General features: G+C 43.0%; 1 protein-coding gene across 1 annotated transcript in view; it reads left to right on the top strand.

Moving 5' to 3' along the window:
• Positions 1 to 27797, top strand: part of RELN (reelin) — a 345250-nt gene that overhangs the window by 291664 nt on the left and 25789 nt on the right. The window contains exons 42-54 of the mRNA XM_081331294.1: positions 644 to 864; positions 2066 to 2213; positions 5126 to 5384; positions 10405 to 10654; positions 11754 to 11922; positions 13680 to 13820; positions 14943 to 15120; positions 18428 to 18621; positions 19362 to 19618; positions 21232 to 21386; positions 23310 to 23524; positions 25089 to 25266; positions 26524 to 26699. Coding sequence (XP_081187420.1) covers positions 644 to 864; positions 2066 to 2213; positions 5126 to 5384; positions 10405 to 10654; positions 11754 to 11922; positions 13680 to 13820; positions 14943 to 15120; positions 18428 to 18621; positions 19362 to 19618; positions 21232 to 21386; positions 23310 to 23524; positions 25089 to 25266; positions 26524 to 26699 — 2541 coding nt within the window. The remainder of the gene's footprint in view (positions 1 to 643; positions 865 to 2065; positions 2214 to 5125; positions 5385 to 10404; positions 10655 to 11753; positions 11923 to 13679; positions 13821 to 14942; positions 15121 to 18427; positions 18622 to 19361; positions 19619 to 21231; positions 21387 to 23309; positions 23525 to 25088; positions 25267 to 26523; positions 26700 to 27797) is intronic.

The raw sequence follows: 27797 nt of genomic DNA, 5'->3' as shown, positions 1-27797 counted from the left end.
GGTGTGGCTAGAGTGCGTATGGCCTACTGGGTGGGTGTGGCCAGCTCTACATCGTTCGCATCAAGGGTGCCTATGGGGGCCTGGGCAGGAGTGGGACAGATCTGAGGGTCTCTGGCAGAAGGAGGGTCTCTGGGCCAGGGCCAAGGCAGTGGGGGCCGTTCCCTCACTCTTTCCAGGATGGCTTTGTGGGCCACATGAAACCACTTTGCGGGCCAGATCTGGCCCCTGGGCCTTGTGTTTGACATGTCTGCTATAGACAGATGATCAGCAATCTTACACTTCCTGCTGATCCTCTGCTGAACACAACTTTCCACATACTCATGTGCATTGGAACCCACACCCATAAGCTACTTTCAGTTCCCTGTCCCTTCCTGCTCCAGTCCTTATGTTCTAAATACATTTGAAACAAGCAAGCTTAGCTAACTCGTATTACGTAAAGCACAATTGCGAACCGCAAAATTGAGCACCGCACAGACTTTGGTTCCATACTGTTTCCATGAGGCCTGAGTTGGTTCACCTGGGCCTAAACCTTGCGTAGAAGGAACAAAGGCCAATATTTTCGTTTTCCACATACGGAACGGTCCTCAAAGCATGTGATATAAGGCAAGCTAGGAGGAGGAGTTAACGCAACTGTGTGTTTCAGATTGGTGAGATTCCGATGGTACCAAGGGTTTTATCCTGCCGGGTCTCAACCGGTGACCTGGGCCATTGACAACGTGTACATAGGACCACAATGTGAAGAGATGTGCAGCGGACATGGCAGTTGTGTCAACGGGACCAAGTGCATCTGTGACCCTGGATATTCTGGACCCACCTGTAGAATAACCACCAAGAATCCTGATTTTCTCAAGGACGACTTTGAAGGTATAGTACTACTACTACTATTACTACTACTACTAACGAACGGCTTCTGTGGTGAAAAAAATTGCCGGTAACATCATCGTTGCCTGAGGGAACACCCATTTGGGGGCTCCATGAAGATGCCCACCGAAGTGGTACCCATTTACCTACTCGTGGTTGCCCGCTTTTGAACTTCTGGGTTGGCAGGAGCTGGAGCGTGTGATGGGAGCAAAGCCCATCACACGGCACCAACGGGTCTCAAACGCGAGCCTGCCAGTTGTTAGCCCAGCATTCTAACCTGGTTTGCCACTGCACTCTGTACTTAGGTTTTGTGAAACAAAAGCCTGGAGACTAAAACATATGAAGAATGGCTACAGGACTTGGGTTTGGCTAGTCTAAAGTAAAGAAGAAATAGGGAGACATGATAGCAGTATTCCAATATCTGAGGGGCTGCCACAAGGCAGAGGTGGTCACATTATTCACTAAAGCACCAGAGGGAAGGACTAGAAGCAATGGTTGGAAACTGATCAACCTGGAATTAAGGAGAAACTTCCTGACAGTGAGGACAATCAACCAGTGGAACAGCTCGCCCCCAGAAATTATGGGTCACATTTATGACCATTGCAGCATCCCCACAATCATGTGAACAAAATTCAGACCTTTGGCAACTGACTCATATTTATGACAGTAGTGGCATCTCCATGGTTACATGATCAAAATTCAGATAATTGGCAAACAAACACATTTATGATGGATGGCAATGTCTCGGGATCACGTGATCCCCTTTTGCGACCTCCTGACAAGCAAAGTCAATGAGGAAGCCAGATTCACTTAACAACCATGTTACTAATTTAACAACTGCAGTGATTCACTTAACCACTGTGGCAAGAAAGGTCATAAAATGGGGCAAAACTCAACTTCACAACTATCCCGCTTAGCAGTACAAATTTTGTGCTCAATTGTGGTTGTAAGTCAAGGACTATCTGGGGAGGGATTGAGGAAGGAATTTCCATTTTTAATCGTCACTTTGTAAATACTAAATAAACATTAGTCCAAACCGGCTAGATTTAATCCACTGGACAAAATCAAAGTTTGTAGGAAATTGGAGAAATGCTTGACCCGGCATTTACTCATTTGCACACAGGTAACCCGTGCAATTTCCAATTCCTAGCAGAAATGCTTCAGGGCCAGTCCTAAAGCAGTGTCAATCTCTGTTCGCATTCAGGACAACTGGAATCAGACCGGTTCTTACTGGTGAGTGGCGGCAAACCATCCCGAAAATGTGGAATCCTGTCCGGAGGGAATAACCTCTTCTTTAACGAGGAAGGGTTACGGATGCTGATGACTCAAGATCTGGATTTATCCCAAGCTAGGTAACCCTATTTCCTTCCTACACAAATAGGTCGAGTACAATTTGCATTGGCTCCTTTCTCTAGGGCAGGGGTGTCAAACTGCTGGCCCGGAGGCCAGATGCGTCTTGCCAAAACCGTGCCCACCACAGCTCCGGCAATGAGAAAAAAGTCACGATACATCGCGACGCGTCACATGACATGGCGAGTTTGACACCCCTCCTCTAGGGCCTACATTCTGGAAGTGGTTGAGCCCGGGGCCTAAATCTCCCAGTCTTCTCTGAATTCCAGATGTTCTTCAGCAAAGTGACAACGTAACTCCAAAGAACATAATCTGAGGTCAAAATACACTGGAGTGTCATTGGTCTAAAGCAGCCTCGTTTTGCTCAATGTCTTATTTATCTACCTGTTTGTTTGTGTGTTTTATTCCTCAAAAACAAAAATTACAAATTCGTACAAACAAAATGTGAATGTGATAACATGATAACGTAGCTGTGAACAGCACAAACTGAGGTCAAAATATACTGGAGTTTCATTGGTCTAACCCAGCCTAGATTTGCTCAGCATCTTATTTATTTGTGTTCTGTCCCAGCCTACGTGAGTCCTTGTTATGCTCGCAACGAGAAACCCCTCTTCCAAGAACCAGGCAGGAACCGCAGGAAAAAAAACAATCCCCTTTTATTATTCACAGACCTGAGTCAATGTCCAAGGCAAAGAAACACAGTCCACAGAAACTCGATCCTCAACACGAATGGTTGCCTTCAGCAACCAACACCTCCCACACCTTCCCTTTTATAATTCAGCCAAGGCGTGGTTTCCTAATGCCTTCTCCTTTGCCTTTGGAGCCGCCCCATTGCAATCCTCTGTCCTACTTGATTCTCTTGCCTAGGCATTTGTGCATCCGGGATTTGTCCTAACTGTGCTTCATCACTGTCCAACTCAGGCTCCCAGCACAGCTGTGTCTCAGCCTGAGCACGAGTAGAGGGGCCAGGCTGATGTCACTCAGGGCCCCTCCTCCTCCTCCTCCTCCTCTGATTCCTCAGACTCAGCTGCCGGATCCGCTGGCTGGCGAGGAATCACAACAATTTGTTTATTTGAGGAATGGGTGTTTCCAAGCGCCCCATTTGCAAGCAGACTAAGCTTCCAGTTTTCCTCTGGGTGAAAAGTGTTTGGGCGCCTATGGGGCACTTGGAAACGGAGCGATTCAGTCCTTTTTCAAGCACCCCCATAGGCACCCAAACACTTTTTGCCCAGACGAAGAAATGACGGAGACTGGAAGTGAGTTGCCTGGGAAATATTCTCTATTTTTTTCTACAAACCAAGCTGGTTCCATAAATCTTGACCCGAGTTGGCTCTATGCCCGACATCTCCTGGAGTATAAATAACTTTTTAATCTTAAGAGATTGAACTCTCTCTTGCATACTAACTGCCCAATAATGGGCTGCTTGACAGCAAACCAGGATTGAAACATGGTGTGTTTATTGCCAAGATGCCTTTGGATGCTTCATTTGAAGTTCCAAAATATTTGCAAGCTGGCTTTGAACTGCCAACATTTATTTATGGTTGATAATTGCCAGATTCCGAGCAAGCTGGTGTTGAGCTATTTAAAATAGCAACTGTTAAATTCTAAAGGGTTTTTGCACCTGATTAGAAATTCTTCGATGAGAGAGGCTGCGTCTAAAATGTTGAAATAGGAAAAAAAAATATGTAGGCTAGTTTGAAATTAAAAATCCTGTTTACAAGTTACTGGGTGGCCCTGAAGGTATCTTCCTCAGACTTTAAACGTCTGAAAAAAATAATAATCCCATTTTCTTCAGGGATACTTAACCCTCAGTATCTTGTGATGAAAAATTGATTTAAAACTCTGTAGAAATTTCATTTTAATATGGTCTTCTGGACTTCTGTTATTAACATAAGGCTTAACGCTATTACTTTTTCTGCATATTTTTCTTCTCTGCTACAGGGCTTAATTTATATGTATTGCATTTTCCAAATAAACAGTAAGTTGTCCCTATAAAATGAAACCACTGGGGGGAAAAAACACAACATCACATTTTTGTGGCAAATTATCTGCTCAGAAGCAAGAGGGCTCTTGTGTAAGGGCATGGCATTTAAATTCCTTCGGTGAAGTGATGGAAAAACACCCAATTTTCATTCTTTTGTGGAGTCAGATAAATAAACCCTTGTTGACTTTGTTATTTTATGTATGGACCAACTCTGGCTCAAATATAATGAAAAGAAAATACCAGCTCCGCATTTACATTTTAAATGTAATAATGTTTTATTACTGATGTGAAATAAATTTTGGTTATCCGTTGAATATTAGTCTTTGCAATAACTTTGATCTCGGCAATTGGTCCATCACTACATGTATTTAGTAAAGCAATAATGTTTTTTTTCCTGATTTTTGCCCAGAATAAATGCACAAATCCTTTCCTGCAACCCCTAACCAATCATTTGGGGTTTTATACAGCTGCATTTCCATCTTCTGGAGGATTATATGTATATTAATAAATGAATGTAGCTCGTGGCTATGTTTTATGCTTTGTCTTTTATATGCTGCCAAGATTCTGGGCTAAAATCGTGAAATTTCAGCGCAGATTCAAATTTACTGGGATGTGCATTCTATAAGTAAATCTGTCTATTTATTGATTCTGTGCTCAGGCCTGGAGGATAAATATCTTTTTTTTTTTAAAAAAAGAAATCTTTTGATGCTGTTCTAATGGATAAACAAAATACAAAAGCGCAAAGGCAAGTACTTCATTTAAAAAACAAATGAGGCAAAGGCTTGAGCCACATTGATATATATACCCAAAATAGAATAACGATATAGCGTTACTCGTTGTGGCAAAAAGGAATGGATGTGTTTTGTGCAACGGGAAATAATAATCGTAATATATTTCTTTTCGATTTTGGCTCTTCCACGCTTAATGTAGATTTGTGCAATTCTTCATGAGGCTGGGATGTGGCAAAGCCGTACCTGATCTCAGGAGTCAGCCAGTGTTGTTACAATATTCCCTTAACGGTGGACTCAGGTGGAATTTGCTTCAGGAATTTCTCTTCAGCAATTCGAGCAACATTGGACGTTACGTTGCCCTGGAAATCCCTTTAAAAGCTCGCTCTCCCTCTACGCGTCTTCGCTGGTGGCAGCCTTCAGAAAACGGCCATTTCTACAGCCCTTGGGTCATTGACCAGGTAAGTCATTCTTTTTACCTGAAAACAGAAGAACGTGGTTAACCCCAGCGCTGTTCTGTCCCAGCCTACGTGAGTCCTGGTTACGCTCACAAGGAGAAACCCCTCTTCCGACAAGCAGGCAGGAACCGCAGGAAAAAAACAACAATCCCCTTTTATTATTCACAGAACTGAGTCAACGTCCAAGGCAAACAAACCCAGATTCACAGAAACTCCATCCTCAACACGAACGGTGGCCTTCGGCAACCAGAACCTCCCACACCTTCCCTTTTATTATTCAGCCCAGGCGTGGCTTCCTGATCTCTTCTCCTTTGCCTTTGGAGCCGCCCCATTGCATTCCTCTGTCCTACTCGCTTCTCTTGCCAGTTCAGCTCATTCCCCTCCCCCGCGACCACTTTTCTAGGATGGTCGTGTATCACCTGCCAGGTGCCAATGGACCACAAAGGCCTGGACTAGAAGACCTCCAAGGTCCCTTCCGGCTCTGCTCTGATTGATTGCAGTGGAATCCATTGAGGTACCAGGAAGGAGCTGCTCTGCAGTTCCAGGGAATGGATTCTGGCCTTGGTCAACCAGGGACCAGGGGAATCTGGCAAACTATACCCCTTTCCTCTAAGGAAAAATATCTTAATATAAAGAAGACCAGTTGTGCATTGGAAGGAAGCCAGCCTTTCTATGCTAGAAAAATAGCAATAGCACTTAAACCAAGGCTCTTCAAACTTGTCCCTTTTATGACGTGTGGACTACAATTCCCAGAGTGCCTCAGCCAGGCACGCGTGCCTGGCTGAGGAACTCTGGGAGTTGAAGTCCGCACATCATAAAAGGGACAAGTTTGAAGAGCCCTGACTTAAACTTATATGCCGCGTCATGGTCTTTTACAACCCTGTGACCATAACCCTGTGGCTCAGTGGGTTAAGGCGATGAGCTTGTCGATCAGAAGGTCGGCAGTTTGGCGGGTCGAATCCCGAGTGCCGCGTAGCAGAGTGAGCGCCTGTTACTCGTCCCAGCTTCTGCCAACCTAGCAGTTCGAAAGCACGTAAAAAATGCAAGTAGAAAAATAGGGACCACTACGGTGGGAAGGTAACAGCGTTCCGTGCGCCTTTGGCGTCTAGTCATGCCGGCCACATGACCACGGAGACGTCCTCGGACAAGCGCTGGCTCTTCGGCTTTGAAACGGAGATGAGCACCAGCCCCTAGAGTCGGAAACGACTAGCACGCACGTGCGGGGGAACCTTTACCTTTACCTTTATAAACAGTTTACAGAGTCAGCGTATGGTCCCCGGCAATCTGGGTCCTCATTTTCTGACCTCAGAAGGATGGAAGGCTAAGTCAGCCTTGAGTCTGGACAGGATCAAACTCCTGGCAGCTGGCGGAGTTCGCCTGCAATACTGCACTCTAACTATTGCGCCCCCAAAGAAGGAGAATGAGGAAGGGAATAGAGAGGAAGGAAGGGAATAGCCCTTAGACTTATATACCGCTTCATAGAGTTGTACAGCCCTCTCTTAAGCAGTTGACGGAGTCAGCCTATCGCCCTCAACAATCTGGGTCCTCATTTACTGACCTCGGAAGGATGGAAGGCTGAGTCCACCTTGAGCCCGGTCAGGATCGAACTGCTGGCTGTGGGCAGAATTTGCTGGCAATGCTGCTTTCTAACCACTGCGCCACCACGGCTCTTATAATAATAATAAAAAAAATAACCTGCCCTCCAATTGCCTCATTAGGAAGTGGAAAGGAAGCATCTTCTGATGCCATTAAGCAGCTACAGAGGAACCAAAAGCTGTTGGGTCCTTATTTCTGCCCATCTTACCAAATCTGGCAAGGTGAGCTTCTTCTAGGTCCCTTCTGGAAAATGTGTCACCTTCTGGGATCTAAAAAGGCTTTGTTGCAGAGCTTCCGTTTCCCTTTCAGGTTAGGATGGCCCCAACCCACTTGATCTTACAGAATGCAGAATAATTATCGAGTTGGTAGGGGACCTTGGAGGTCTTCTAGTCCAGCCCTCTGCTCAGGCAGGAGACCCTACACCCTTAAAAGCCTCCAGAGATGGAGCACCCACAGCTTCTGAAGGCAAGCTGTTAATTTTATTATTATTATTATTTTTCACTTAATCTTTCCAAATCTTTCTCAACCTTCCCAGAGGCTTAGAATTGGAGTGTCCGAAATCAGTGGGACAAATTTCTAGATTTAACCTGTGTGTGTGTGTGTGTGTGTTTGCGGCATTTCTGAACGCCGCAACGTTAAAGAGTCGAGGATGCAACCTGAGACATGTACAAAAGTTCTTGTTATTGGACTACCGACCACCCAATCGCCTCGCTGCTTCCTAAATATTTGGATGTAAAACTGGAAAATGAATAAAACTTTGGTTTGTTGTTGTTTTTTTTAAGGCCAGGATAGCTTGCAGCATCTCGTCACTTTTCAAAAAGCTGATGACAACAGGGAACGTCCCGTGACTAGACGTGACGGTTTCCTCAAGGCACTCTTCATCCTTTTTTTTTTCATTCCTCTCCTCAACGGGTTTCTGCATTTGTCCAAGTCAAAGCCTGCATGGTGTTGGTGTGTGTGTGTGTGTGTGTGTGTGTGTGTGTGTGTGTGTGAGAGAGAGAGAGAGAGAGAGAGAGAGAGAGAGAGAGAGAGAGAGAGAGAGATATGATCCAAGCCCTACTCGTTTTGTAAGTGCATCACCACCAGCATAGAGATTGCAATAGCGAGCTCACAGACCTTTTGATCGCATGCTGCAGATGGACACTCCTCCGAAGTTGAGATCTGTCGGGATGACAACGATGGGTTTGGTACACGTGGCTAATTCAGAAAGTTACAACCGCAGTGTATCTCAAAACTATAGGCTGGGGGGGTGGGAAATTGAAAGAAAGCAAAGACTACTGCTGGACAAAACAGTGTTATGGAAGGAGTTGGGATAATTATGTTTTATTTATTTACATATTGTGGTGTTTTAATACACAGCCATCTGCCATCTGCTTAAAATTCCCCCAAATATTTGGATATCAAATTCATGGCAGAAACAAATGCCAGCAACACAAACATGATTCCTTTTGCTCGCAGGAAGAAGAATCTTTTAGAAGTTCACATTCACTCACTGTTAATTAGGCCCGATCGCAATAAATAATATTAAAACGGTTTTTTTTTTAAAAAAAATAAATAAATGAGGAATTCACTTTGACAAGGGGGGAAAAAACCCAATGCAAGTAGTCTTCAACGTACGATCACAATTGAGTCCCGACATTTATGTTGCTAAGTGAGACAGTCATTTGCCCCATTTTACGACCTTTCAGGCCAGCGCCGTTAAGTGAATCACAGCAGTTGTTAAGTTAGTAACGCGGTTGTGAAGGAAATCTGGCTTCCCCCCGTTGACTTTGCTTGTCAGAAGGTTGAAAAAGGGGATCGCTGAACATCACCCTGGGACACGGCAAGCGTCATAAATATGAGTCAGTTGCCAAGGGTCTGAATTTTGACCACATGATTTTTGGGGATGCTCCAACGGTCGTAAGTGTGGAAAACTTTCCTAAGTCGCTTTTTCCACTGCCGTTGTTCAATTGGAATGGTCACTAAACTAACTATCGTACGTTGAGGACGACCTGTATGCTAGTTTTCCAATCAGACTCAAAGCAATAGTAAAGCATCTACTATTCACTTCAACCTGGAATTATTTGCATTACACCAAGTACAGGAGTTTTTCTTCTCGATACTTTACGAAAGCAACTTTGATTGCAGTTCTGTACAATTTAGGAGGAAGGGACGCGGTGGCTCAGTGGGTTAGGACGCTGAACTTGTCGATCGGAAGGTCGGCAGTTCGGCGGGTCGAATCCCGAGTGCCGCGTAGCAGAGTGAGCACCTGTTACTCGTCCCAGCTTCTGCCAACCTAGCAGTTCGAAAGCACGTAAAAATGCAAGTAGACAAATAGGGACCACTACGGTGGGAAGGTAACAGCGTTCCGTGCGCCTTTGGCGTCTAGTCATGCCAGCCACATGACCACGGAGACGTCCTCGGACAAGCGCTGGCTCTTCGGCTTTGAAACGGAGATGAGCACCGGCCCCTAGAGTCGGAAACGACTAGCACGCATGTGCGGGGGAACCTTTACCTTTACCTTACAATTTAGGAGACTTACGAACAATAATTGCAAATAACTCTTTGCCTACAGAGCATTAAGGGCCATTTATGGAAAATTTACTGCACCTCTTGACCTATTTAGGACAGGCTCATAGCAAAAATACGTTTTTCTAAAATTGCCTCCGGGCTCCCATTTGTTAATAGCTTGTTATATGGAATATACGATGCTTATAACTGTGGGCAATTTTTTTAAAAAAATTAAGTCGTACTGAATTTAAGAGTCTTTTAGCACCCTTTATTAAAACTCAGGAAAAATTACAGCGTACTTATTAAGCGACGGTCCCTCGTTCCACAGCCTCATTCCGTCAGCTTATGCTAGTTAAGAGATCCTTAATAATTGCACTAAGATTACAATGTTGTAGCATAAAAGAGTCTGCCTTTATTCTACACTGAGTAAAGAAGAAACATTAAAGATTAAAGTTATTGTCTTCATGTATTGTCTGGTTTAATCTTACTCTCTCTCTTTTTTTGATAGCCTCTTTCTTTACAAAGAAATATATCCATTTCTGCCATAGGAAACTAATTTAACAAGAGAGTCTTAGCTAACATTTTTGACTTAAAATTTAATGGAATGGATTGAAGATGATGATATTATTATTATTATTATTATTATTATTATTATTATTATTATTATTATTATTATTATTATTATTATTATTATTATTATTATTATTATTATACAACATTTTGCTTCTTCTCCAGGAAGCTTCTTCAGTTCACTGAAGAAGAACTGAAGAAGATTCTTGGATGAGAAGTGAAACATCTTCAAGGAAAAACAAAGTCCAGTTGCCTTTTGAAAAAGGACCTTTAGAATAACCATGAACCTGGATGACTGAGAATCTCCACAGACATTTCAATTCAAGGAATTTGAAATTAAGTAAGTGTTTGTGTCGCTGTATTCCAGATCCTTATCGGTGGAAACATTTCCGGCAACACAATCCTGGAAGATGATTTCAGCACCTTGGACAGCAAGAAGTGGCTTCTCCACCCAGGTGGGACCAAAATGCCCGTGTGTGGCTCCTCTGGAGATGCCCTGGTCTTCATTGAGAAGGCCAGCACTCGCTACGTGGTCACCACCGACATTGCCATCAACGAAGACTCTTTTCTCCAGTTGGACTTTGCTGCTTCATGTTCGGTCACTGACTCTTGCTACGGTAAAGGCGATTCCTTTAAACTGTTCTGTTCTGTTCTATTCTATTCTATTCTGTATTTCTATTCTATTCTATTCTATTCTACTCTACTCTACTCTACTCTACTCTACTCTACTCTCTATTTTCTGTTCTACTCTACTCTACTCCTATTCTATTCTGTTCTGTCCTGTCCTATTCTATTCTTCATTTATTCTATTTTATTTTATTTTTCATCTATTCTATTCTATTCTATTCTATTCTATTCTATTCTATTCTATTCTATTCTATTCTGTTCTGTTCTGTTCTGTTCTATTCTATTCTATTTTCCTATTCTATTCTGTTCTGTTCTATTATTCTTTCTTATTCTATTCTATTCTGTATTCCTATTCTGTTCTATTCTTCTCTGCTCTGCTCTACTCTACTCTGTTCTGTTTCTATTCTATTCTATTCTATTCTATTCTATTCTATTCTATTCTATTCTATTCTATTCTATTCTATTCTATTCTATTATATTATATTATATTATAAATATCAAACTGCTTTCCCTTTTTCAACTGCCATGGTCTTGAGAAGACACTGAATTAGTTATCCACTGTTAGGTTTAGAACATAGAGTCATAGGGCTAGAAGGGACCTTGGAGGTCGTCTAGTCCATAGAGATGAGGCATCTCTCCATATATAACTGCCAACTTTGCTCTCCAGGTTTAGTGGAATTCACACCGAGGCAGGTGTTCTTTGGAAACAACATAATACTGAACACCTGGCAGAACATTTGAATCTGCTCCTCTATAGCGGTCATTCAAAAGTCTATAGACATTCTCAGTCATCCAAGTCATGGTTTCCCTAAAGGTGTTTTTTCAAAAGGCACCTGGACTTTCTTTGGTTTTTCTTTGAAAACGTTTTGCTTCTCATCCAAGAAGATTCTTCAATTCTGATTGAAGAATCGAAAAAGCTTCTTGGATGAGAAGCGAAACGTTTTTCAAGGCAAACCAAGGAAGTCCTGTTGCTTTTTGAGAAAGCACCTTTGGAGCAATCATTCAAGTTATCTATGCTTCTTCACATGTCATGTTTTAATGCTGGCCTGTCGGCCCATCTTACCATTTTTGCATTTCATTCTTTTTTAGCTATTGAGCTGGAATATTCTGTGGATCTGGGTCTGTCCTGGCAACCTGTGATAAGGGATTGCCTTCCTACTAATGTGGAATGCAACAGGTATCATCTCCAGAGGATCTTGATCTCCGATACCTTCAACAAATGGACCAGAATTACCTTGCCTCTTCCTCCATATACCAGGTGAATTATATTTGGCCTGCTTTTATCCAGCAGAGCAAGTTTTCCATTATATTATGAATTGTGATCAGGGATCTCTTTTTCCCTGGTGGCTACCTGTTTCTAAACTTGTTTTCCAAAGGAATTCTACAAGTTGCATATTTGTCCTTAGTTGGCTTAGATAGATAGACAGACAGACAGACAGACAGACAGACAGATAGATAGATAATTAGATAAGATATAGATTAGATGATAGATAGATAGATAGATAGATAGATAGATAGATAGATAGATAGATAATTAGATAAGATATAGGATAGATAGATAGATAGATAGATAGATAGATAGATAGATAGATAGATAGATAGATAGATAGATAGATAGATAGATAGATAGATAGATAGATAGATAGATAGATACAGTGGTGAGATTCAGCCAGTTCGCACCACTTTGGCAGAACCGGTAGCTAATTTTTTGTTGCCCGGGCCCAGAACGGACTCCCGGAAGTGACCTCCATGCAGCGAACCGGTTGTTCCCCTATTTGAATCCCACCACTGCTCAAATCTGATAAAAAGTCGAACATAAAAAAACCGAAAAAAAGCTGTGCTTGACAGGACAGCATTAAAAGCACTTGCCTATAAAGTCACCAAGAGTCCGACACGACTAAATGGTTAAAACCAAACAATTTCTCAAGTGCTTCCTATATAGGGTGAGGAGTTTCAACTGCCACAGAAACAGCTGGGAGAATCCCAGAGTAAGAAGGAAAGAAGGTCATACTTGAACCGTAAATGCACCTCAGGGTTTTTTAAAAAATTGTTTCCGGTTGATCAGAAATAGTGTAGACTATAAAACCAATGGGTTAAATTTACAGATCACCCTAATCTGATTGAAAAAGCCCCACGACTGGAGGAAAACCATCAGAAAAAGAAGAAAAAATGCCGAGGGTACAAACTATAAAGGGAATAAGCAAATAGGTTGCGATCCGCCCGAACAGAACTTTTGTTCGCTCCGTGAGCAAACTTGGTTTGAAGTTTAACGCTGCCATCTAGTGTTTATTTGTTGAATAAAGCCAGAGTCTCCGTTTGCTCGATACCACACACCTGTGGAAGTTGCTCGTTCTCATGTTTTAACTCCACAAGCAGTGGTGGAATTCAGCCGGCTCGCGCTGGTTCAGCAGAACTGGTAGCTAGTTTTTGGTTGAGTTTGGTGAACTGGCTGAAGCCCTAGCCCCTTTTCGCAAGGCCCAGAATGACTCTCCAGAAGTGCGTGGATGCCGCTTCCAGAAGTCCGTTCTGGGCCTCAAAGCCTTGGAGGAGGCCTCACAGGCTCGGAATAGCCCACCGGAAGTTCATGGACGCCACTTCCAGAAGTCCGTTCTGGGCCTTGGAGGCCTGGAGGAGGCCTCCCAAGCCCAGAACGGCCCACCAGAAGTGCGTGGATGCCACTTCGGGAAGTCTGTTCTGGGCCTCCAAGGCCTGGAGGAGACTTCCCAAGCCCAGAATGTCCTACCAGAAGTGTATGGATGCTGCTTCTGGAAGTCTGTTCTGGGCCTCGGAGGCCTGGAGGAGGCCTCGGAAGCCTGGAGGAGGCCTTCCCACACCCGGAACGGTTTGCCGGAAGTACATGGGCGCCACTTCCACAAATTTGTTCTGGGCCTAAGAGGCTCAGGCCCAGAACGGACTTCCAGAAACGGTGTCCATGCAGAGAACCAGTTATTCACGTATTTGGATCCCACTACTGTCCACGAGCATTTTTTTCCACATCTTTTGTCTTTCCTAAAGGTCTGATGCAACTCGTTTCCGTTGGCACCAAATGGCTCCTTTCGACAAGCAGCAAACCTGGGCCATTGATAATGTCTACATAGGTGACGGCTGTATAGATATGTGCAGCGGACACGGAAGATGTTCTGAAGGGAACTGCGTGTAAGTACTCACTCCACTGAGAGAGACAAGGTAACTACAGGTAGTCCTCAACTTACGATCACCACCGAACCCAAATTTTAGGTTGCTAAAAGTGAGGCGGCGGCGAAGTGAATTTTACCCCGTTGTACAACCTTTCTTGTCACAGTGGTTAAATCAATCTTTCAAATTGTTCAGTTAGTAACCTGATAGTTAAGTGGCTTTGACTTTGCTTGTCAAAAGGTCGCAAAAAGGGGACAATGTGACACACACACCCGGGGACACTGTAACCGTCATAAATATGAGTCAGTTTTCAAGCATCGGAATGTAAATTGCGCGGCCCCGGGGATGGTGCGGTGGTCATAAGTGTGAAAAATGGTCATAAGTCCCTTTTTCCAGTGCCGCTTTGTACAAGCTGTCCCAGAAACCTTTGAGATTCCCATTAGGAATTTTTCATCCCACTAAAACAACAGGCTGAATGTTGGTGTGCCGTCTCATCGGTTGTGCCTGTCTGGAAAAATAAGTTTTTCTTCGCCTCAAAGCCAAGAATCTTTCCGCAGGAGTTTTAGTAATGGGTTCTTAAACAGAATTAATGTTCAGGAAGGCAGAATTGGGCAAGTCTAGAGAAAAGAAGGACTGGGGGGGGCATGATAACAGTATTCCAGTATTTGAAAGGTTGCCACAAGGAGGAGGAGGTCAACGTATTTTCCAAACCTCCAGAAGCCAAGAGAAGAAACAACAGTTGGAAACTGATCAAGGAGAGAAGCAACCAGGAATTAAGGAGGAACTTCCTAACAGTGAGGACAATTAACCAGTGGAACAACCCGCCTCCAGAAGTTGTAGGTGCTTCATCACTGGAGGCTTTTCAAAAGAGACTGGACAGCCACTTGTCTCAAATTGTATAGGGTCTCCTGCTTGACCAGAAGACCTCCATTTGTCCAGAAAGATCTCCTATCTGTGCAAGAAGTTGGACTAGAAGACCTCCAAGGTCCCTTCCGGCTGTATTCTGGTTCTGAAGATCTCCAAGACACCTCCTAGAGGAGACCAACGAAGCCTAACTCTGTGGAAACCCATCCCTCTTGATGAAACGCTCAAATATTGGATGTTTGTGTTTAATCGGGTTCTCTGTCTGCTGTTTTTTTACAGGTGCGATGAAAACTGGAGCGGGTTGTATTGTGACGAGCCCGATGTGGCCCTCCCCACTCAGCTGAAAGACAATTTCAATCGTGCGCCGTCCAGCCAGTACTGGTTCACCGTCAACGGGGGGAAACTCAGCACCGTCTGCGGGGCGGTGGCTTCCGGGATGGTCCTTCATTTTAGCGGGGTTAGTATTTTGATTTGGGGCATCTTGTTTCTCTCAAGCAGGCCTTCTTTCCTTCTGCTTTCCTTTCCCCTCCGCTGCATTTTTTTTCCCCCTTGGGTTTGTGTTTTTGTTGCTGTCGCCGCCTGGCTGTAAACGTGACAACGTGTCGGAGGCAGGTGGGCACAGAAAAGCAAAATAGATTAAAACGCTTCATTAGAAAGATTAGCCCAAGCCTAAGTGAAAAGTAGTGACTCAAAGTTGCAGACTTCTTCTAGACATTGAGCAGGACTATAAACTCTTAAGTTGCTTTCGTATAGAAAGCCAGTTTGGTCTAGGGGTTAAGGCACCAGGATAAAAAACAGGAGACGGTGAGTTCTAGTCCCACCTTAGCCATGAAAGCTGGCTGGATGACTTTGGGTCAATTACCAGGAGACTGTGGATTCTAGTTTCACCCTAGACATGAAAGCCAGCTGGGTGACTTTCGGCCAACTACCAGGAGACTGTGAATTCTAGTTCCGCCCTAGACATGAAATCCAGCTGGGTGATTTTGGGCCAATTATTAGGAGATGGTGAATTCTAGTTCTGCCCTAGATATGAAAGCCAGCTGGGTGACTTTCGGCCAACTACCAGGAGACTGTGAATTCTAGTTCCGCCCTAGACATGAAATCCAGCTGGGTGATTTTGGGCCAATTATTAGGAGATGGTGAATTCTAGTTCCATCCTAGACATGAAAGCCAGCTGGGTGACTTTGGGCCAATTACTAGGAGATGGTGAGTTCTAGTTCTGCCTTAGCCATGGAAGCCAGCTAGGTGACCTTGGGCCAGTTACCAGGAGACTGTGAATTCTAGTTCCGTCTTAGCTACGAAAGCTAGCTGGGTGACCTTGGGCCAGTCCGTCTCTGTCATCCCAACACATCACAGGGTTGTTGCTATGAGGAAAATAGGAAGAGAAAGCTGTGATGGATATGTTCACCCCCTTGAGTTTTTTATAAAAATAATAAAGGGGGGGGATAGAAATAAATAAATAAAACATGAATCTATAGCTTGCTTTCACAGCCACTAAACGTAGTTGACTGGGGAAACAACTTTTGAGAAACCAAGTTGTGTTACTGCAACAATATTTTCCGCAGGAAACCTTGAATGAATGAATGAATGAATGAACGAACGAACGAACGAATTTATTTGCCGCCAATCTCACAATGAAACAACTCTGAGCAGTTTCCAGCATGGAATAGAATATTATATGTATTAGCTGCTTAACTAATCAAGAATAAGCAGCCACGATGATTTGTAGGAGTACCTAAGGGAATGTCGAATAGGACAGAGAGAGAAAAACCTGGACGGACTTTAAGATTTCTCTTATTTTACCCTGTTATAGTAAAGGCATTCCTGGCCTCTTGTTTGCTTTTCCTAGCTGACTTTGAAGCGCTAACATCAGTGTTGAAATTGCCACCAAGAATGAGGGATGCCCACAAACGTAGTTCAGCATCGTCTAGATAGCTACATCTTAAGCTGGGGGGGCGGGGGCGGGGGGGATGTGGCCAACAACCTTCTCCTATTTACTTATAATTAGGGCTGTGCAACATTTGGCTCCGATACATGAAAAGTGCTTTTGAGCATGCAGGCGGGGCAGCAAGTGTAACACCTGCCTGGAGTCCATGAAAGTAGCCGTATCTTTTCATGGGATTGTCTATGGAGATTCTCGATGATCCAAGGTGCTTTCCCCCCCCCCCAAAAAAAAAGGCAACTAGACTTTCTTGGGTGTTTTTTTTTCCTTTGAAAATGTTTCACTTTTCATCCAAGAAGCTTCTTCAAGCTCTAACTGACTGGTGGAGAATGGAAGGATTCATATTCCCTGCAGTCATCCCGTTGTTGTTGTTGTTAGCTGCAAAGTCGTGTCCGACCCATCGTGACCCTATGGACAACGTTCCTCCAGGCCTTCCTGTCCTCTACCATCTTCTGGAGTCCATTTAGGCTCACGCCTCCTGCTTCAGTGACTCCATCCAGCCACCTCATTCTCTGTTGTCCCCTTCTTCTCTTGCCCTCAACCTTTCCCAGCATGAGGCTCTTCTCCAGTGAGTCCTTCCTTCTCATTAGGTGGCCAAAGTATTTGAGTTTCAACTTCACGATCTGTTCTTCTAAAGAGCAGTCAGGGTTGATCTCCTCTAGGACTGACCGGTTGGATCGCCTTGCAGTCCAAGGGACTCACAGGAGTCTTCTCCAGCACCATAGTTCAAATAACATAGAGTAACATAATTGGAAGGCACCTGGCAGGTCTTCAAACCCATGCTGGACTTAGGAAAGCAAGTCGTTAACACTCATTTGCAAAATATAATAACAATAACAGTAATAATAAAAAAAGTTGGAAGGGACCGTGGAGGTCATCTAGTCCAACCCCCTGCTCAGGCAGGGAAACCCTATCCCATTTCAGACAAATGGCTGTCCAATGTCTTCTATAAAACTTCCAATGTTGGAGCATTCACCGCTTCTGGAGGCAGGTAGTTTCACTGGTTAATTGTTCTCACTGTCAGGAAATTCCTCCTTAGTTCGAGGTTGCTTCTCTCCTTGATTAGTTTCCATCCGTTGTTTCCTGTCCTGCCGTCAGGTTTTCCATTCCCTACCAGCCTGAAAAATCTTCTTGGGTGAGAAGCAAAAAGGTTTTCAAAGGGAGGGGGAAAAAATAAACCCAAAAATTCCAGTTGCCTTCTAGAAAAAACAACAACAACGCACCTTTGTTTTTTTGTGGGATTGTACCACCAACCTTTTCAGCTGCCAAATAACTTAGAAAAAGATGTGGCTGCTTTAAAGAGTTGCAGAGAGGCGAAGTGCTTGTCCTCGCTTTCCTCTGCTCCAAAGTAACAATTTTGCACTGAGCCAAAAGCAATGCATAGACCTGTTAATAAACCTCCTAATCCTGGTTTCGCCTTCTTTGGAGAAACAAAAAAAAACCCAACAACTAACCTTGGTCCTGCTTTTCTAAGCCTATCAAGCCGGTTGAGCTCCGGATGGCGCCCGACCTTCGCTCTTTCCGACGTGATCTGAAGACTTATTTATTCGAACAAGCCGGCCTGGCCTAATGGGGGATGGGTTGGGATTTTATTGTTGTTCTTAATATATTTATTTATTGTTTTAGCTTGGGCATTGTGTTTAATTCTTTTTAACTTTTGTATCTTGTATTTTTATATGTTTGCCCTGTTCACCGCCCTGAGTCCTTCGGGAGAAGGGCGGTATACAAATAAAATTATTAAAAATTATTATTAAATTATTATTAACAAGGTTGGTTGTCTTTCCCTTAGCGCTCTCCATTTTTCCCCCCTTTCTTTACTAAGGGATGCAGCCGTTTGCTCGTGACGGTGGATTTAAACCTAACCAAGGCAGAATTCGTTCAGTTTTATTTCATGTATGGATGCCTGATCAGCCCCAATAACCGTAACCAAGGAGTTCTTCTGGAGTATTCCGTGAACGGTGGCATTACGTGGACCCTTTTGATGGAAATATTTTACGACCAGTTCAGCAAGCCCGGGTAATAGCAACCTTCATCTTGCCTGTTGAAATAACTCATCAGATCTTATCCTGTCAGTATCAATAAACTGAGCTAAAAGTAGACTTTCCCTAAGACTGCCGTCATACTGTAAAACTCAGTGGGTTTTTTTTTTCAGATTGATCCCCGCTTCCTTACTGATGCTTAATTTAGGAGTAACATCTTTGTAGCCGTTTAGTAGTTAAAACGAGGTCTTTCATACCCTTAAAGTTAGCACAATAACCGTGTTCATGTAGAGCAGGGGTCTTCAAACTTGACCACTTTTAAGACTTGTGGACTTCAACTCCCAGAATTCCTCAGCCAGCCTTGAGGGCTGGCTGAGGAATTCTGGGAGTTGAAGTCCACAAGTCTTAAAAGTGGCCACATTTGAAGACCCCTTATGCAGAGAAACTGAACGACAAGTTCAGTTATTCAACTATGAATAATTCCCATCATGCTTTGGGGCTGGGCCATCTTTTCCAAGCCATTTCTACCTGTCCAATCCCGCCGTTTGGGCAGGTTATGATCTCATGACCCCGGGACATGGTGGCCATCAGAATTCTAATCACATGACCCTGGGGAGGCCGCAACGGTCGTTGAGTGTGAAACAGGGCCCTGTCACTTTTTACAGTGCCGTTGTAACTTTGAACGGTCACTAAACGAGCTGTTGGAAGCCAAGGACGGCCCGTGTGTGTTTCTTCTGAAATATTTGACGGAGTGGCGTGTGATGTTTCTCCATTTAGCTTTGTGAACATTCTCCTTCCTCCGGATGCCAAGCGAGTAGGGACGCGTTTCCGCTGGTGGCAGCCGAAACACGAGGGTCTCGACCAGAGCGACTGGGCAATTGACAATGTGCTGATATCGGGCTCAGCGGATCAAAGGACCGTGATGCTGGATACCTTTAGCAGTGCACCGTTGCCCCAGCACGAACGCTCGCCTGCCGATGCGGGACCCACGGGCAGGATCACTTTCGACATGTTTGTCGATGACAGGACAACAGGTAATTGTTGACACAGTTGCAAATTATTAGGAGAGTTGGGTTTTTAAACGCACACACAAACGTGTGTGTGTAGGTGTATATGTGTGTGTGTGTGTATGTATGTTTATATATGTGTGTATGTGTATAATTATGTGTATAATTATGTGTATATGTATGTGTGTATGTGTGTGTATATATATATATATATATATATATATATATATATATATGTGTGCATGTGTGTATGTGTGTGTATATATGTATATGTGTGTATGTGTATAATTATGTGTATATGTATGTGTGTGTATATATACATGTATATATATATATATATATATATATATATATATATATATATATATATATATATATATATATATTTATATATGTGTCTACGTGTATAGTTATTTGTGTGTATATGTGTGTGTATGCATGCATATGTGTGTGTGTTTGTGTGTCTCTGTGTGTGTGTGTCTGTCTGTCTGTCTGTGTAGCTATATATGTACACACACACACACACACACACACACACACGTTTCCCCAAAAATAAGACCGGGTCTCCTATTAATTTTTTGCTCCAAAAGACGGATTAGGGCTTATTTGGGGAAAATACTGTACTAAATGCGTCCATCTGGCTGACGATCTTAACTGGGGCTTATTTTTGGGGTGGGGCTTATATTACGAGCGTCCTGAAAAATCATGTTAGAACAATTAACCAGTGGAACCACCTGCCTCCAGAAGTGATGAATGCTCCAACACAGGAGGTTTTTAAGAAGAGACTGGACAGTCGTTTGTCTGAAATGGTATCGGGTTTCCTGCCTGAGCAGGGGGTTGGACTAGATGACCTCCAAGGTCCCTTCCAACTTATTGTTGTTGTTGTTGTTGTTGTTGTTGTTATTATTATTATTATTATTATTATTATTATTATTATTATTATTATTATTATTATTTTCAGGGAAACATGATATATATGCGCACATAAATACACACACACACACAATGTTTATAAAACAAAGATATAAACTTAACAAAAACAAATGGTCCAAGAGAAAAATAGGTTGTTTTTTTTAAACAAAAAAAAAAAGGAGAGAGAAAGCCAGAAGAGACTGAAGTAGAAAAAGGTAGAAGTAATACAAGGATACAAAACTGGCAAAAATATATATATTAAATTTTACAGATGATAAAAGAAGGGTTGAATTGAATGCCGCTTAAATTCAGCCCGTAGGTTAGAGTAGGGACGACACGTTTACTGGTGTTTTTTAACCTTGACGTTTGTGTAATAAGAAGAAATCAAGCAAAAAAAAAAAATCTTCAGAGTGATTTTTAAAAAGATCAACCGATCACTTTTTTCCCCAAGCAGGTAGCAATTCAAAAGACAGGTCCACAAAGGGATATAAAAAGGGAGGGGGAAAAACAGGGTTACCACCAAGCTCGATTTTTCTCTGAAAGGTGGGCATCTAGTTAAAGCTGCTTATTAAAAAAAAAACATAATTCATCATCATGTTACAATCCACTAATATTTCAGTTATCCGGACATTTGTTTTCAGGAACTAAGGCAACCTAGTTAACCTCCGTCGTTATGAAATGCTGAGGTTTTACAAGATTGATCAGAATTTTCTTTTTTCTCTCTTAAGTGAGCGAGCTCTGGATGTTCCACGATGATTGCTCTATTGAAAAATTCTGTGACTCTCCGGATGGCGTCCTGATGTGTGGCAGCCATGACGGCAGAGAGGCCTACGCCATCACTCATGATCTGACTCCGACTGAGCGTTGGATCATGCAGTTCAAGGTATGGAGATTTCATGGACCTTGATCTTGTGTTAGGTATTGTTGTGCAGAGGTCTCCTTATGCTACCAAAGAGTTGCACAGACCAGGAAGGGTACTGAGAGCAGTAAGAGTCACACAGTAATCACAAGAGTACACTGAGTTGTAAAAGCAAAAAGTATTTTACTTTGAGGTGGTGTAAGAACAAAAATGCACGGTCAAAAATAAACAGTCCATGTCATACACAATAGCAACAGTCCAAGGAGTAATCCAAAATACAAAGTCTTCTTACTGGTCCGGAGGTCAATACACAGTTGTACAGGTTTATCACAGTAGTAAACCAAAAGTACAGCAAAACAGAGCAAAAACAGTAATAGTAGAGAGCAGTGAATTCAGAGAGAGAGAGAAGCTACGTTCCTAGCTCCCTCTTATGGCCATGAGAACACTTACACACCCATTGGCCAATTAACATCTTAAAGTCACAACATCATAGTTAAGATATTTTCAACCCAACATTGTAGGCTATCACCATATGCCTAACATCTTGGATAGCTACATTATTGTTATCAGTATACCTGTTGAACTGATGAGCTAAGTGCTGGAGTAAGCTAAGTCCCTTTCAACAGTGGAGGGACACAGGGTAGAAGAACATCCTGCAGAAAGCACAGCTCTACAAAACGGTCCTTTCAGCAGCTCCAAGAAGGCTCCACACCCATTTGCACCACTCAGGTGACCCTGAGGACACAGGTAACCCCCCCCAGTGGCCTCAATGACTCTCTAAAACAGGGGTCTTCAAACTTGGCCCTTTTATGACTTGTGGACTTCAACTCCCAGAATTCCCCAGCCAGGCACGCTGGCTGAGGAATTCTGGAAGTCCACAAGTCATAAAAGGGCCACGTTTGAAGACCTCTGGTCTATTCTATCTATCTATCTATCTATCTATCTATCTATCTATCTATCTATCTATCTATCCATCCATCCATCCATCTATCCATCCATCTATCATTTTTCTCTCTCATCCATCTATCTACTTTATTTCTCTATATCTTTAGTCTATTTATCTCTATCATCTATCTATCATCTATCACAAGGGTCTTCAAACCTGGCCCTTTTATGACTTGTGGACTTCAACTCCCAGAATTCCCCAGCCAGGCATGCTGGCTGAGGAATTCTGGGAGTTGAAGTCCACAAGTCATAAAAGGGCCAAGTCTGAAGACCCCAGCTGTAAAAGAAGGCAAACAAACAGCTGTCTGCAAGGAGTATACCTCCTTCCGTTCCCCACCATCCAGTCAGAGCTGAAGAAGCTGCTGGGATAAGAAATGAAACTTCTTCAAAGAAAAACCAGAAAGTCCAGTTGCTTCCTGAAAAAAGCACCTTTGGGACAACTATGACCTGGAAGATTGAGAACCTCCGTAGACAAGTGCTGGAGTACCACGTGGAAAGATGTTGGGTGGTATAGATCAGTGGGCTAGCCGTGTTCATTAATACACCAAGGAGCCTTGGTGGAGCAGTGGGCTAATGCCTCCTTAAGTAACACCAGCTGCCTGCAATTAGTGCAGGTTCGAGTCCCACCAGGCTCAAGGTTGACTCAGCCTTCCATCCTTCCCAGGTAGGTAAAATGAGGACCCAGATTGTTGGGGGCAATAAGCTGACTTTGTAATAATGCCGCTTGGGGTGTGTGTGAAAGCCCTAACAAGCAGGCATATACATAGAATGAAGGCTACTGCTAAGCTTGTAAGCCGCCCTGAATCTTCGGAGAAGGGCGGGATATAAATGGGATTAAAAAAAAAAAAATTTCAGCCTTGAGCTGCCAATGTTCTCTTCTGTCAAAATGACATTGTTTTGTGCCTTACGATCTGAATTATTTTTGCTCTTTTTTTAAAAAAAACAAACAAACTGCGAAACAAAACGCATTTCTGTTTGTTTGTTTTTTTTTGCACCCATTAGATTTCGGTTGGATGTAAAGCCTCCGAAAAGATTGCTCAAAACCAAGTCCACGTACAATATTCTACCGATTTTGGCGTGAGTTGGAGGTACCTCGTCCCTCAGTGCTTACCCGCTGATCCGAAATGTTCCGGAGCTGTTTCCCAGCCTTCTGTCTTCTTTCCCACCAAAGGATGGAAAAGGATAACGTACCCATTGCCTGAAAACCTAGTAGGAAAGTAAGTAGGAAACGATACTTAATTATCAAGTAGAGCTGGGGGGTCTTCAAACTTGGCCACTTTAAGACTTGGGGACTTCAACTCCCAGAGTTCCTTAGCCAGCCCTGAGGACTGGCTGAGGAATTCTGGGAGTTGAAGTCCCCAAGTCTTAAAGTGGCCAAGTTTGAAGACCCCCGAAGTAGAGGCACAGGGTCATAACAAAGGAGAGGGTCTACAATGTACAGAAGAAGGAGAGACTCGAACGTGGTGCCAGAAAACTGGGACTAGAAATACTGAACAGCTGGTTTTCCCATACAAGTTGTCCTCAACTTACAACTTACTCATTGAGCCTTGAAGTTACAACAGCACTCAAGAAAAGTGACTTATAACTGTTTTTTTCACATTTAAGAACCATTGCAGCATCCCCTTGGTCACATGATCAAAATTTGGAGGCTTGGCAACTGGCGTGTACTTACGACGGTTGCAGCGGCCCAAGGTCATGTGATCCCCTTTTGCAACTTTCCAACAGGCAAAGTCAATGGGGAAAGCCAGATTCGCTTAACAACCGTGTTACTCATTTAACCAGTGCAGTGATTCACCTAACGATGGTGGCATGGGGCAAAACCCACTTAACTGTCTCACTTAGCAACATAAATGTTGGACTGAGTTGTGATCGTAAGTTGAGGACTACTTGCATTGTTGTTCCCCCTGGTCAAAATAAATTACTCCTCTATTTTTTTTTTTGGAGACCATTTTAACATTATTTATTGTGATCAGACCTGATTAACAGCGAGTCAAGGTGAACTTCTAAACATTCTTCTTCCTGTAAGCTAAAAGAACAATATTTGTTTTGCTGGCATTTGCTTCTGCTATGAATTGGATATCCAGATATCAAATCCTAACTTCTATCCTAACAACTGTGGCAAGGAAGGTCGTTAAATGGGGCAAATGAGAAAATCTTAACCAGTAAAAATGCTTAGAACATTGTGGGGAAAACAAATCTAAACAAGAACTGTAAACAGGATATATGATGAGACAACCAGAATGACCAGATAGAAAAGGAATACTCAATTGATGCGATTATTATTTGTAGAAATATTAGAAAACTTTTATACTTAATTATCATTTATTAAAACAATAAGAATTGTATTAACTTAAGGTGGGTAAAAGAGAACACAATGGGGAAAAGAGGAAATCATGTAACGTTATCGTGTGGATTATATAGATTACAGAATTTAACCGTTAGTGAATGTTTGTGAAATATAAAACCAGACGACGCACTGTCTACTGAATATTCAGGCGATTATGTTAAAAAATTAATAAAACATACTTTTTTAAAAAAAAAATGGGGCAAAGCAGTGGATATTTTAGGCGCAGTTGTGGTCAGGGGCTATCTTATTTGGTTCCCCTTTAAAATTTTTAACCAAGACAAATTCACTGCTTTCAACAAAATCCTTTATTTTCACTCGAAGTCGTAGAAATGCATTCCTGAACTGAGAAAGCATACTTTCTAGGAATCGTGCTCTATTATCATGCTGTCAAGATGTGTGCAATAATCTCAGCTCCTTCTTGTGTGTTCCTGCAGTCCAGTGAGATTCAGATTTTATCAGAAGTACTCCGATATGCAATGGGCCATTGACAATTTCTACCTTGGGCCTGCTTGTGCCGAAAACTGTCGAGGCCACGGCGACTGTTTGAAAGAGCAGTGCATTTGTGATCCGGGATTCTCCGGACCAAATTGTTACCTGACCCATCCTTTGAAGGTAATTAAAGAGAATCTGGACGATGGAAAGAAATGCAAACGAACCAAATATTTGCATTCGAAGGAGTAGCCTATTACTTAACATAGCATATATAACAAAACGATTATCAAAGCATTGTGATGGGACGTAGTGAGGAGGCAGATTTCCAGGAGTGAGGGGCTGCAGGACAGAGGAGTAAAAAAACAACAACAACTCAGTCCAGATATCCTGTGCGAGAGAAAGAGGGTGAGGACAGCTCCTCCCTAATAGTACACAGGATGTTGTAGATGCAGATAGTAGAGTCTGGAAAAAGTCTGTCTCTACTGTGAAACAATAAGGAACTCAGCTTGGAGGAATCGCAACTGTTATTCTTGATTTTGGACCTGACTAATATGTATTTAGGGGTGTGGTGGATCAACAGTTAAAAACACTGAGTTTGTCAGCTGGAAAGAGGACAGCCCGGGTTTAAGACCCCAGCGCTGTGCAGCGGGGTGAGCTTCTGTTCTTTGCTCCAGCTCCTGCCAGCCTAGCAGTTTGAAAGCATGCAAATGCGAGTAGATAAATAGGTACCACTTCGGTGGGAAGGTAACAATGTTCTGTGTGCCTCGGCATATAGTCATGCTGGCCACAGGACCACAGAAATTGTCTTCAGACAACGCTGGATCCCTGGAGTAAGAAACAGAGAGGAATACTTTTCCCTAGAGTCGGACACGACTGGATAGGGAAACCTCTTAATATGTATTTAGATTATATTTCTGCAGAAAATACAAGCTCATTAGTCCAAGATCTATTTCAGATGTCAAATAATTCTATTATATTGTGGTATGTTATGGGGACAAGGGAAGGGAAGGGAAGGGAAGGGAAAGGAAGGGAAGGGAGAAAAGGAGAAGGAGAGAGGGAGGGAGGGAGGAAGAAAGGAAGAACTGAAGGGTAAAAGAAGGGAGGAGGGAGAAAGAAAGGAAAGGGAGGAGGAAGGAAGGAAAGGGAAGAGGAAGGAAAGAAAGAAAGAAAGAAAGAAAGAAAGAAAGAAAGAAAGAAAGAAAGAAAGAAAGAAAGAAAGAAAGAAAGAAAGAAAGAAAGAAAGAAAGAAAGAAAGAAAGAGAAAGAAGAAAGAAAGAAAGAAAGAGAAAGAAAGAAAGAAAGAAAGAAAAGCTGAAGGGAAGAAGAAGGGAGGAGGGGAGGAAGAAAGGAAGGGGAAGAGGGAGGAATTGCATTTTTCTGAACATTCCCCCTAAAAGCCCGTCCGCCTGTTCTCACAACCTTGCAATCCCTCACCAGACCTTCCTGAAGGAGCGCTTCGACAACGAAGAGATTCGGCCCGACCTGTGGATGTCTCTGGAAGGCGGGCTGGCCTGTCTGGAGTGCGGGGTCCTGGCCGAGGACACGGCTCTCTATTTCGGAGGCCCCACCGTGAGGCAGGCCGTCACTCAAGACCTGGATCTCCGGGGCGCAAAGTAGGTCAGCTTACCTAGTAGAGGCGAACGTAGCTCATCCGTGTTGTTGGCGACCCAGAATAATCGCCACGAATGCCCTCCTGAAGGCTGAGAGGACATCAATCTTTCATCCTTAACATGTCAGCTCAGGAAGGAAGGAAGGAAGAGATTTTGGGTTAAAATACATTTATGGTTGGAGAAGATGACTAAAAAACAAATAGACTTTAAACCAGAATCGTTTTTGTTAGGAATAATCGGAGCCAGTTATGAGACAGATTGCAGATATTTAACACTTACACCGACTAACGGCAGCAAGAATTGCATTTGCCCAACAATGGAAAAAGCTGAAGAAGTACTAATTAAGAAAATTCTAGAGTGTGCAGAAATGGATAAGATTGACTTTAAAGATAAAAGAGAACAAAGACTTTAGAACATGGGATAATTTCTGTCAATGGCTAGAAAAACGAGTCGGAGAGAAAGGAACGTGACATGTAATTTTGAATATATATTAGCAAGAAGAAGGCTATTGAGTGATTAACTAACATATTGTTTATGATAATTAACTATTATCTGTTATCGTTTGTTAAACACCTGAACCCAGACACTGTGCTGTTTGCTAAATATTGAAAATGTTATTTGGAAAAACCCTAAACCCAACCCCAACCCTAATCCTAACCCTAACTCAAATCCCTACCCTAATCCCGGCCCCGCCTTATCCCTAATCCTATAAAAACTAATAAAATCTATATTTTAAAAAAGGAAGGAAGGAAGGAAGGACTTGTTTCCGCAGCTGACCACGTCCGCTGGCTAACCGCGTGCAAAGTGATCAATAATTTCATAAATTATCCATCCTTCCAAAGATGAACCATATATATAGTCCACCTTGTTAGGGGTAGCTCACTGCAGCCCTATGGCCCGTGCACTTTTTTTTTTAATTCTGCCTGTTGAAAGGATTAGCCTTTCTTTGATTCAATCCCTGGATGGATTTAGCCCAGAAAATACGAGAAAAGAAGCAAAGTGTAGAAGGTAGGCAGGTTTGGAAAAGACTCCGTTATAAATGCTCGTGGTAGATGGCCGATCTGGTCCATCCCTATCCAAAAACCTAATTTCTGAAATTCG

The sequence above is a fragment of the Vipera berus genome (genome assembly GCF_964194415.1).
Source record: "Vipera berus genome assembly, chromosome: 6".
Lineage (NCBI taxonomy): Eukaryota > Metazoa > Chordata > Lepidosauria > Squamata > Viperidae > Vipera > Vipera berus.
This window is presented reverse-complemented; position numbering and strand designations above follow the sequence as displayed.